This window comes from Chenopodium album, chromosome 1 (assembly GCF_948465745.1).
Source record: "Chenopodium album chromosome 1, dcCheAlbu1.1, whole genome shotgun sequence".
Lineage (NCBI taxonomy): Eukaryota > Viridiplantae > Streptophyta > Magnoliopsida > Caryophyllales > Amaranthaceae > Chenopodium > Chenopodium album.
This window is the reverse complement of record NC_137834.1, coordinates 89,481,055-89,493,315: the sequence shown is the minus strand read 5'-3', so window position 1 is coordinate 89,493,315 and position 12,261 is coordinate 89,481,055. Positions and strand designations below refer to the sequence as shown.

The window sequence follows — 12,261 nt, the reverse complement described above, 5'->3', positions numbered from 1 at the left end:
TGAAGAATTGAATGCAGGGTGATGAAGTTAGTACTAGCATTGCCACTAACCTTTTTAATAAGAGCCATTTGGATTGAACACAAAGTCTTGAGTTGGTATGATTGTTGTCACTAACCTTTATAGTTCTTCCCAATCATCTTGGCGTTAGTATTGTGTGATGGCTAATGGAGATCATGAGAATAAGAGGGCAAGAGAAGAATAAAGAATCGGTGAGTTCGATAGAGATAAATAATACTGCCACAATCTCAAATTAGTTTTGACATTTATTATGACATATAGTTTTAGGTGATAAGTTGTTTGATTATCAATTGTCATTTATTTTATTGAATACGAAGTAGTAAATTACTAAATTTAATAAGAGATTGAGAAGTAGTGTGAGACCTTCGCTTTTAACAATTAAAAAGAATGTTTTTATGTAATAAGTAATTAAGTATAACCGGTAATTAGTAAAGTCTTTTTAAAAAAAAGGTACTTGATTAAAATTAATTTGAGACAAAGAGAGCATCCATTATGTTAATTCACCACAGAAATTTTACTTACTAATCTTTATTTTATTTTATTTTATTGTTTAAGTGTAAATACGGTGTTTACAACCTTTGTGCTAATTGAATTAAAGTAACTTTTTATAAGCCCTAAAACCTAAATAAACAAACAAAAAAAAAATTGAAATTGAAATTTAATTAGGAGATATCAGTCATTTTACTGTGTATAGCATAAGAAGGTTTTACGGGAAACATTCTTTCAAGTCTTAACAGTAATCAATCTCCTGGAGCAGAAAATCCGCCATTGTTGCTGCTAGCTTAAGCTCCAAATTGCTTAGTTTTCTTCAAAAATGTCGTCAATTTCATGCACAAAACTCACAATCTGGACGATATTTGCTATGGTGTTGCAGATTGCAGGCCTATATCTCTTCGTCCTCGGTTTCTTCCCCGTCAAGCCTGCTCTCTCCGGCGCCAGGTCCATCTCTTTCTCTCTCTAGATTTTCATCACTTTCTCTCTCCTAAATGTTGTTATTTGTCTGTAATTTAGCGGTCCTGAGAGTTATCGACCTCCTGGAAACGACTCGTTTGAAGATTTCAATGTTTCCTCAATGAATTCCGATGATCTCCGTTCTCTTTATCTGGTTTGATCCTTTCAAACTTTTTGATGTTTTGTTGCTTTTGATTTATAGATTTTGGTGATGGAATTTCAGGGTATTACTCTCAGATTAATGTGGTGTTTGATTTAATTGCATAGGGTTTATCTGAACTTATCGGAACTTACTGTCGTAGGGATGAATTGAACTTATTATAGTAGCTAATGTAATCTTCTAGAACTTAATTGATCGAAAGGAATGCAAATAATGTGTAATTTACCTTGTTTGTCCTACATTTTGTTCATGTTTGCAAATTTAAAATTTCCCACTATATTTAGGGTAGGACTGTAGGCGATGCTTTGAATTGGACTGAACTTGACTAAAATATGTGTCAGATGTTAAGAAAACGTCAAAGTTATGATAATCTATTGTAAAGGAGTATTATACAAGTAAACTTTTTTTTTTTTTTCTTTTATCAGAAAATTTGAATTTTATGTAATGAAGTTATCATATTTTCATGGTGTAGGAGTTATCAGAAGTCCCTCCATTGTATAGGAGATTAATTCTCATGGTAACTTCCTTTGCTTGTCTTTTTTTTTTTTTTTTCTTCTTTGGTTACATATATTAAAATGCACTCTTTTGTGTCACCTATATGGGTATTTTGAGGGTGGAGTGTTGAGGTGAAACGTGTTATCGATTACATAATAAAATCATGGTATTCTAGGTTGTTGATGGTCTTCCAGCAGAATTTGTGCTTGGAAAGGATGGAGAACCTCCTACTAAAGCTTTTGTAGATGCTATGCCCTACACTCATTCGTTATTAGCAAACAACATGGCAATTGGGTATCATGCCAAGGCTGCACCACCAACTGTAACGATGCCTCGCTTGAAGGTCAATGGTATTGTTTATACTGCTTGATTGTTGTTCGGTAGGTTTCTTTTAGTCAGCTTTTTTGCTCACATTGGTGTTAATTTAACAACAGGCTATGGTTTCTGGTGCTATTGGTGGATTCTTGGATGTAGCATTGAATTTTAATACACAGGCTTTTTTAGATGACAATCTTCTGGGTTAGTTTTGCATGGCTGGGTAGCTTTTTTGCATGATGATGATGGATTAGAGGGATTTCTACTTATCTGCATTATTTATTTTATTACAGGCCAGTTTTTTAGAATAGGCTGGAACATGACAATGTTTGGTGATGAAACTTGGCTGAAGTTGTTTCCTAAGCTATTTACTAGGCAAGACGGAGTTAGTAGCTTCTTTGTAAGTCTCTTCCCTTAAGTCCTTAACTAGATGTGGTAATCAAGTATGATAATCTATATTGGGAAAGAAGCGACATAATGGGAAAAGTTTGTGCTTTGGATAATCTATATTTCTTTTTCTTTTTTTTTTTTTAGTTAAAAAAAAATTATTTTATTGAAATAACTATTTACATTCTCATTTTTTTATTAGTCATTAGTAAGTCAATTGGAAATTTGGAATAATTAATGAAGCTATGATTTTTCATCTTTTCCATGTGTTTTGGTCTCTGGCGTAGGTCAAGGACACTGTAGTAGTGGATCTCAACGTGTCTCGACATTTGCCTGAAGAACTTTATCAGGATGATTGGCATCTCATGGTAATTTATGAGCACTCACGTCTTGATAGTTCCTGTTTATATAGAAATTATAAGAGTTGAACCTCTATCAGTGCTTGGGAATTTAAATGGCACTGGCCAATTCTGTAATTATCTTTCAATTTTGAAACACAATATCTTGCTAGCCTCCTATTATATGGCTACTAGCTCCACTCATGTGATTTGTGGTGTTAGGTCGTTGTTCATTTCCTAATTTAAGTACATATAGCTTAATAGTGATACGTGAAATCAAAGTAAATGATTAATTCAATGGAAGGCACGGACATAAAGGTACTTTTAAGTAGTAAGTTTATGTTATTGAATCATAGTATTCACCCGAATCACCCATGAAGGTTACCTCCATGAATGAATGTTGTTGTTGCTGCTGAATTGTTTTGCCTCCTCCTGGGATTTGGTGAGAACAGATCAACTCCTGCCTGCCCTCTTTTATCCAAAGTTTTTACTTGGTTCTCTTGAGCAAAGGCTGAAATGATGAGTTGTCCTTCTAGATATTCAGGTGGAATTTTTGGCATGTTTACTGATTTGTTATTAGAGATACATGGATCAAGTTGGATTTAGTGTAAACATGAATTTACCTTTTTGGCTTTATTATGTTGTGACCTGTATGAGACGTTGTATGAGATTAGTTGACATGATTTTTCAAAGATGTTTGTGATTAGTAAAAAGCTTGATACTAATTGTTGTTCTTTTACAACATATTTCTAGATCCTTCATTATTTAGGAGTGGACCATGTCGGACATATCGGCGGACGGAAAAGGTAGTTCTTCTTTCTCATATCTAAGATTGTTGTACGTGTGCTTAGCTATTTGGTCTGAATTTTTCCCTCTAAAAAAATGTCAGTGTCCTGATGCCTCCAAAATTAAGGGAGATGGATGATGTGGTCAAGATGATTCATTTGAATAGTGTTCTTTCCAGTGACAGCAAGCAAGGAGATACCCTTCTGGTTTGTTCTTACTTGCTCTTGAGGTCCTGCCTAGTCCTCAATTAATAGCTATCCAGTTAATGCTTAATTTATTAGATTTCAGGGTTTTTTTTTCTCTATTTTGATCTGCTAGATTTTTGTAGATGAATTTGAAATGCATCGATGCCACGTAACTCTTATAATCCATGCAGAATATGATAATTAATATGCTTGTGGCCACCTAAGTGACCCAAAATTTCCTTTGGGTTATGTCTCATCACATGATTGCTAGCTTTACCTTGTCCTGTATATCCTCAATGCTACCAACTACCACCCCAAAAAGTGGTAAGGTGTTGAAGAGACTAAGTGTGCGCAATGGAATTGCCATGGGCATGCCATTGTGGCAGTATCCTAGTTGGAGGCATGTCTATGAACCAGGACCTAATGTGAGGTTTTCAGCGTTTGATGACCTATGATTCATAGATAAACTGTAGAGACCTTAGAGCTAGAGCGCAACTATCTCTACTACAAGAGCATGAGGTTGGTCAGATTGGTTAAAATGACAACCAGGCAGCCGTTAGATATGCAGAAACTTATATCTTCAAGAGATTGTTGCCGATCAGTGGAGGGGAGTAAAAGGCATTTAAAGTATTTAATGTTCCCAGTTCTAGCTTCCTAAATTGGACCATCAGCAACAGCATTAATCATCCTTGATTCCAACTGTAGCTTCTCTTTTCTGCTGTCTAGGAATCTAGGTATTCGCTGCATTGCACGAATTGATCAGCAAATCTACCTTTTATAATATCTCTATTGTTGAAGCCTTCACAACTCCCTTATGAGACGCTATTGCCTGTAAGTTCCATTCCAATACTGTCACTCTATTATGCACCTTATAAGGTAGCTTGGTGCTTAGCCATGCTTGAGTGGTTGCACACTTACTCTGAATTTCTAATTGAAGTCATCAGTCCATTGGTCATTGTAGATCCTACACTCTCCAGCTATTCATGCACATAAGGAACCAGTAGAGGAAACATCTCCAGGTTTTGAATCTTTTGATCCAAGGTCTTGGGGTTACCTAGAGATTTTTTTTTTCTTTTTTTTTTTTGGTGTTCCACCCGGTTAAACCTTCGGGCTCATCTGGATTCGGGGCTCAGTTCTGGGTGGTCAGGTTCTTGTCCCTTCCCAAATGTTGTTGTGGGGGATCGAACACACAATTAAAACTAGAGACTATGAGAAAAAAAAAAACTTAAGTATTTTTGAACAAATCTCCAAGGCCCCCATGTCAGCTTCCATGCCATAATATAGGCCTTATTGGTATTCTCTGCAATATTTGTCCTCTTATTTTGAGTGTTTCATGTAGGGATCAGTACGAAATAAGAAGATGAGAGAACGCCCATTTGTTGGATATATTCTTCTCCTGACTAATGACTGATTATTATATATGAATATGGGGATTTGAGGCAATTCTATTTGTCCATAATCACTTATTTGACCTGCTGAACACTCATCACAAATTCTGCTTTTATGGTATGATGAAGATATGATGAAACTGTCCCATAATAGCTGTTTCTTCTGAATTTTTTCAATGATGATTCTCTTTTGCTGCGGATTTCTGAATTTTTTAAATCTTTGTTAGCAATTAGCACAGTGGTACTATTTCTGTTGTTTGATTCTTCTGGCTTTCCCCATAAAATTGCAGCTTTTGGTCAGTGATCATGGCATGACTGAGAGTGGGAATCATGGTGGCTCTTCATATGAAGAAACTGATTCTTTGGCTCTTTTTATCGGTGCCAGTTCAAAAGCTCCTAGAGATGATGTGTCAGCAATTCAAGATACCATGAATCAGGTTACAATTCTCAACAACATAATGTCCTATCATAAAAAATATCATGTTTGTGATTGTTTGCAGAGTTATTTGAAGCTGCTCTATAAAATTCGTGAATGTATTCTAGTTTTAACTTTGATGTTTAGTAAAAATTTGTTTTCTGAATTAATTCATAAATAAGAGAATTTTGCGTCTCCCGAATTTCTGTTTATAATTACTAGTTACATGAAATTTAGTGTCTTACTATCACATTCTTCTCTATTCTAGGTTGACATTCCTCCTACACTAGCTCTTCTTTTTGGTGTGCCAATTCCCAAGAACAATGTTGGAGTTGCCAATGTGGACTGTTTGCTGTCTTTACCAGGTACTTATTGCAAGCAAGCTGCAACATATTCTTTAATTACGCGGATCAATTTCTTTAGTATTTATTCACCTTAGAGGCTTAGACCTTGTCTTCCTGACCAGATGGAAAGCTGCTGAGGGCACTTGAATTGAATTCATGGCAACTACTGAGGTTACTTAAAGCTCAGTTGCCTGGTCTATCATGTGTTTCTTTAGATTCTGGTTACCATGTTGATACTAGATGGCCCAAGGTAAGTCAATGCAGTGGCACTACTGAAGAAATGTTTTGTTGCCTATACTCTAAAGCTGCTGCACTTCACACTTTCTGGAATTCTACTGCTTCAAGGTTGGTCAAGAAGCTCTTTAAAATGAGATAAATTTTGATTTACAACTGCAGGAACTTTTCGGATCTGTGTTTCTAGATAGCATGAACTTTCTGACCTGAAATACTTGTTTCTATACTTAATTCTTTCAACAGTTCTGATGGTGGCAACCACTACAATCACACTGTCACTGCATATCATGACTTCCTGATGACTGCAAGTGAGTGGTTGACTCGCAAGGTCACTGATGTATGTTCTATCTCTGCACTGCCTTTTAAGCTGTCAACATTAAACATTTGGTTTGGTCTGTGGCTTGAATCCTACGCTCCACAAACTCCCATAGTAATGAAGGGGCTGTGGAGTGGATGTTCCTTGAAAATTAATTAATAATTTTATTTTATTTACGAAATAGATAGTAGTCTGGTTAATTCTGTCATCTTCCATTTTGTTAACAAACTGTTTTATGAATTTCAGAAACCTATTGGTCAACTTGCTTTAGGTATTTTGGCGATGGTCACTTCTTCTCTAGTATTTCTGAGACTTCTGTTCTGTTTGCGAAGAGACGAATGCCTAAAAGGGAATCAAGGGTTCAAGGACATGAAAATTAGTATGCACAACTGGAGTCTGGAGGAGATTTTTGTTGTTGCTGTGATTGTTATTCTTGTTGTGAGCATGGGATCTAGTTCTATGGTAGAAGAAGAGCAATATATTTGGCATTTTCTGACATCAACACTGTTCTGGATTTTAATCCGTAAGATGATTAAATCTTTTCCTGTAGGAGAGCGAGACAGACTTAATAAAAGCAACTACCACTCATGTTTCTCACAAGTGTGTCCAATTCTTGTTATGCTCATTTGTGGTAGGATCATAAGAGCTTGGCATCAGGGTGGTGTGAACTGGACACATCTACCTGACATATCAAAATGGCTTGAGCAAGGAGGAAGCAATAAAAAGAAGGCAATCAGAGTGGTTTCCTGCATCTTAGTGACTAGCCTGAGCTTATTTTCATTCTCTAGGTCAAGGTTGAATAGAGTTTTCCGTAACCTCCTCCAGTTCTTCTTTCTACTGTCAGGATGTTTAGTTTTACAACATATTATGATATATCAGGATAACATGTTGCTTGTATCTGGTCATGGTGCAACCTTTATGGCTCAAATAATCTACGCTGTTCTGAGCATAGCTACGGGCTTCACTGTATTAGCCTCTCCATGGCTTTCTCTTGTCTCCATTTGTAAAGATTCAACATCTTATAGCCAGTTAGCTGGTTCTCATTCAGTTAAGAATCAGATGATACATATGTCAAAAGGATTCAAAGAGTCTATCTATTTAATTGGATGGGCATACATGATTTCCTGGTCTCTGCTGCAGCTTTTGTTACAGCAACCAATCAACTCAATGCCAGTATTTTTGCTGCTGCTGCAGATCTCTGCGGCGATGATGTACTTTTTCAATGATGGCACATATCGAAAGCCATGGGTTGAGGTAACTTGAAGTATGATTTTATCCAAGTCCAAAATTCTTTTAATCTTTCCAGTTCTCATCAATGCTTTAGCTAGTGTGCCAAAACTTGATGAGGTTAATTATTTTTTCTTTTAGGTTGCAATATTGTACTTTATTGGGATGACTGGCCATTTTGGTCTCGGCAATAGCAACACTCTTGCCACCATTGATGTTGCTGGAGCTTTCATTGTAAGTCAGCTGATATACTTGAGCTTGAAGCCTTCATTTTTTAGTGCTCTACATCAATCTGATTGCTGTTAACACTGGTGCAATGATTAAATTATAGGGCATCTCAAGCCACTCAACCATACTTTCTGGTATACTGATGTTCTGCATCACTTACGCGTCTCCGATATCAGTGCTTCTTTCTTTGATGATATACATTTCTTTGAAAGATGAGTGTGTTAATGGGCTGGACCATACCATGGAATTTGGGCAATTGCTGAAGTCGGAGCTTGCTATTCCATTTCTTGTTCCACTGGGAATAAATTCTGTTCTCTTATCAGCATATACCATCGTATTGCTCCAGATGAGGAACCATTTATTTATTTGGAGTGTTTTTTCTCCCAAGTAAGTATTACCAGATGAGTAATATATGCATTATGCTAGTATATTTTATTCTGCTCACACTGTGACACTATTGGGGGGGGGGGGGGGGGGGGAGAATTTTGAAGCACAAGAACTTTATCTTCAAATACAGAAGAACGCTTCGTGTATTGGTGCTTTCTTCCTCCTCATCAGTATATATGCTTTAAAGTGGTGTTTTATAAGTAGCTAACCCTAGCACTATTTCTGAATAAAACAAGAATAGCAAAAATTTACTGAGGCTTCATGCATGTAGTATTGCTTTTATCCCTATGTGGAGCTTGTGAATTGTGATAATTGACAGTGTGCACTCTCAGGTACCTGTACATATGTGCAACAACAGCTTGTGTATATATGGGCGGTTTTATCGTGGCTGCAACTGTGCTTTACACATCCTTGGTGTATACTTTGAGTAGGAAGAGGATTGTCTCTGTCAAAAATAGTACAAAGAGAAGTGATTGACCAATAATTCATCTCTATGGTCTCATCAGGTCAGACCACGCTAATTATCTCACATACTGTAATTCCTGTAGAAACACACAAATTTAAAGAGCTGTAGGATATCCCGAATCCTCACCCAAACCCTTTTTCTGTGCTCACTGGATGTGGGAGTATCGATGCCCAAGATTTTTTCAGGGAGCAGATAGGCCAACATTGACTGTTAGAGCTCCTGAATATTAAAGCATTCTGTTGCTGAGGAAAGTAAGAAGTTTGCTTGATCTACCTATTTGACACTGTAATCCTTTTGTTTCAGACAGGTTTGAAATGGCTTTCACTACCACATCCTGGTCTTATCAATTAGGCTTGCTAACATCTGCTGTTTCTTCATTTGTCTCTCTTCTGAGGTGTTGTGTACTTGAATTTTGAAATGGAAGAAATAGATGAGAGAATTTGGTGTTCCAATCCATCACTGTCATTTTACATTATCTAATTAACTGAACACAAGTACCGACATTAGGCTTCCATAGTTTCATTTGTGCATTATTTCTTTGTTATACTGCTTGTTCGGTCATTGAATGTATGCTGTCTGATTGTAACAAAATAACAATCTGTTGTACCAATGTATACTTAATATTGCAAAATCCTTACTTCATTTTGATTTATACCCTTTTGTTTGAATCAATTTACCCATGCAAGATAAATAGGGTACAATATATCTTAATAGGACGGAGGGAGTACTAAATTACTCATGTGTCAAACTGTCAATTATCTTAGACTGTCACTGATTTACTTTTCATCTGTATGACTGTCCACCTGTACACCCTAAAGTGAATGTCAAGTGAGACTGTGAAGTGTGAGCACGTGGACAGTGGATGCCAGATTGCCAGAGTGTAACTATATTGGGCTCAAAATCTATCCACCTTTTGCAATTTAAGCCGGCTCACTCACTGTCTACTGTCTAGTTTCTAGTCTTTCTACCTTTTCTAGACTTTCTAGTACTCTGTATAATTCATGTATTCGTTGTGGATTTTGCCCTTTTTAAAACCTATCTTGCTTACCTTGTTTATGTAAATTTTACTTCCTAGTACTCCCATGAGTCTTACATAAGACGGATTTTTGTAAATTTTATTACTCGTAAAAGACTATTTGTATTGCACAAGATTCAAAAACTTGGAGGAAATCTCTAACCAATTTATCCCTACTCTTAGGGCTTGTTTGGTTGAATGTAGAAATTACAAATTCCTTGAAAAATTGATTTCCCATGAAATTGAACTTCCTAGGAAATTCTAAAAATTGTTTGGTTAACTAAGGGAAGTTCCATTTACCTTGGTCCCCCCTTTTGTGGGAAATGGAAATTCATGAGGAGAATTTCTACTTTCCATGAATTTGTTAACCAAACAACTTCAAAAAATTTCAATTCTTAGGATTTTCAAATTCCCGTGGTTTTCTTTAGCAACCAAACAACCCCTTAGATATTGTGAAATTAAGTAGGTAATAAATGTAGGAAGGAAGGGAGGGTATAAACATTTAACAATTAGGATTTAGAAATAAGAATATAAGATACAATAGCTGGTTCATACAGGCACCTGTACGTACAATCGTTTTGTAGGAAAGAATATGATATATAAAAGTAATGAACATATACTTATAAATAAAAGAACAAACTATTAAAATATAATGAACATATACCTAAAGTAAAAATAACATACTATTAAAATGTAATGAACATATACCTAGAGTGAAAAGAACATATTTGCACCAAAAAAATAAATAAAAAGAACATATGTTTATGTTCATTGATTAGTCAGTGTAATGTACTTTATTTGCAACATAATGATCATTGCTTAATGTGAAATGTTTATTAAATTTTGTCTTCAAATTAGGGTGGTTATATATAGATAAAGTTTATTACATAATATTATCATGTTCTTTATTAATACACAAATTTTTGTATGTGGCTGGCCACACGGTGTGGCCAGCCACAAATTTTATTATTTTTTTTAAAAAAAAAATACCACAACTCTTCTCTCTATTCTTTTCTTATCTTCTTCTCCAAACCATACATCACCAACAATCATATCTCTACTCTACCCATTTTCTCTCTCCTCTTTTCTTAGCTTCTTTTTCAAGCCAAACCACACATCACCAACAACCATATCTCTACTCCACCCATTTTTTTCTCTCGTCTTTGCCAAATTGCTGCAATTAAAGCCCGAAATTGTAGAAATTGGGTGTTAAATTGCTGTGAAAAATTGTGATTAATTATCCTTAAAATCATCAACAACATTTAAAGTAGTGAAATTGATGAGAACCAAAGAAATGTGAGCTCGTTTTCTTCGTGGAATCTTAGATCAAACATTCTACGTCAAAAATTGTAGGGTGTTACTAGTTTGGTTATGAGAACTTGTAGGTGTTACTGGTTTGGTCAGGGGTTACATGTAGGGTGTTACTGGTTTGGTCAGGGGTTACTTGTAGGGTGTTACTGGTTTGGTGAGAGTGTTACTGGTTTGGTCAGGTTACTTGTAGGGTGTTACTGGTTTTGGTCAGGGGTTACTTGTAGGGTGTTACTGGTTTGGTTAGGGGTTACTTGTAGGGTGTTACTAGTTTTGCTCAAGAGTTACTTGTAGGGTGTTACTGGTTTGGTTAGGGATTGCTTGTAGAGTGATGTTTTAATTAGTTTTGCTCAAGGGTTACTTGTAGGGTGTTACTGGTTTGGTATGGGGCTTACTAGTAACCGTTGAATAAGTAACAAGTAACCTTTGAATAAGTAATTCATACAAGTAACCTTTGAAGTAACTCATATAAGTAACCCCTGAATAAGTAATTCATTCAAGTAACCCTTGAATAAATAACTCATACAAGTAACCCTTGAATTAACCCCTGGAAAAAAAATACAAGTAACCCCTGAAAAAAAAAATACAAGTAACTCTTGAAAAAAAAAACAAGTAACCCCTGAATAAGTAATCCATACAAGTAACCCCTGAAAAAAATAAATACAAGTAACCCCTGAAAAAAAAATACAAGTAACCCCTGAATAAGTAATTCATACAAGTAACCCCTAAAAAAAAATACAAGTAACATCTGAAAAAAAAAAAAAAATACAAGTAACCCCTGAAAAAAAAAAATACAAATAACCCCTGAATAAATAATCCATACAAGTAACCCCTGAAAGAAAAAATACAAGTAACCCCTGAAAAAAAAATACAAGTCCTGAAAAAAAAATACAAGTAACCCCTGGAAAAAAAAAAATACAAGTAACCCTGACAAAACCAGTAACCCCGTTATGCGAGTGAATAATAACCCCGTTATACTGCGTAATCCGTTATTTTTACTGATTTGGCAGCAGGCCACACGGTGTGGCCTGCTGCACCAAAAAAGCTCTGTTATTAATATTGCAGATGTTATTTAGATATGAAAAAAATATATAAAATTAGATGTTCGTTACAAAATAACTATATGTTTTTTACAAAATAATTGTATGCTCTTTACAAAATAGTTACATGTTCTTTTTGCATTTTTTGGCTGTACCAAGCAAGGTACAGCTGCCTGCACCTTAAAATTTTCATATAAGATAAACCTGACAAAAAAAAAAAAGAGAGAAATACTCTGAAGAGCGGAGTAATATGAGGTT

The 12,261-nt window shown here is 35.6% G+C and overlaps 1 protein-coding gene across 3 annotated transcripts; it reads left to right on the top strand.

Annotated features, from left to right (window-relative positions):
• Positions 1 to 727: 727 nt before the first annotated feature.
• Positions 728 to 9,271, top strand: LOC145562334 (GPI ethanolamine phosphate transferase 2-like). 3 transcript variants are annotated; one of them, XM_081622584.1, is made up of 18 exons: positions 728 to 957; positions 1,030 to 1,123; positions 1,602 to 1,646; positions 1,800 to 1,967; positions 2,059 to 2,143; positions 2,233 to 2,339; positions 2,614 to 2,694; positions 3,418 to 3,470; positions 3,554 to 3,656; positions 5,314 to 5,460; positions 5,707 to 5,803; positions 5,905 to 6,127; positions 6,260 to 6,353; positions 6,579 to 7,586; positions 7,701 to 7,793; positions 7,891 to 8,174; positions 8,507 to 8,680; positions 8,944 to 9,271. In XM_081622584.1, exons 1-17 carry the CDS (start codon positions 833 to 835, stop codon positions 8,649 to 8,651), a joined length of 2,952 nt encoding a protein of 983 aa, XP_081478710.1. In that variant the 5' UTR covers positions 728 to 832; the 3' UTR covers positions 8,652 to 8,680; positions 8,944 to 9,271. The 3 variants fall into 3 exon arrangements, with proteins under 3 accessions (XP_081478710.1, XP_081478702.1, XP_081478719.1); XM_081622576.1 differs by having other exon boundaries at positions 8,507 to 9,271; XM_081622593.1 differs by lacking the exons at positions 728 to 957; positions 1,030 to 1,123 and having other exon boundaries at positions 1,194 to 1,974; positions 8,507 to 9,271.
• Positions 9,272 to 12,261: the final 2,990 nt, after the last annotated feature.

Bases quoted from the DNA above. Each gene is read 5' to 3' on its own strand.
- LOC145562334 (XM_081622584.1), top strand. From the start codon at position 833: ATGTCGTCAATTTCATGCACAAAACTCACAATCTGGACGATATTTGCT. The intron at 1,968-2,058 runs GTCAATGGTATT...ATTTAACAACAG, and splicing joins TAACGATGCCTCGCTTGAAG to GCTATGGTTTCTGGTGCTAT. The intron at 5,804-5,904 runs GTACTTATTGCA...CTTCCTGACCAG, and splicing joins CTGTTTGCTGTCTTTACCAG to ATGGAAAGCTGCTGAGGGCA.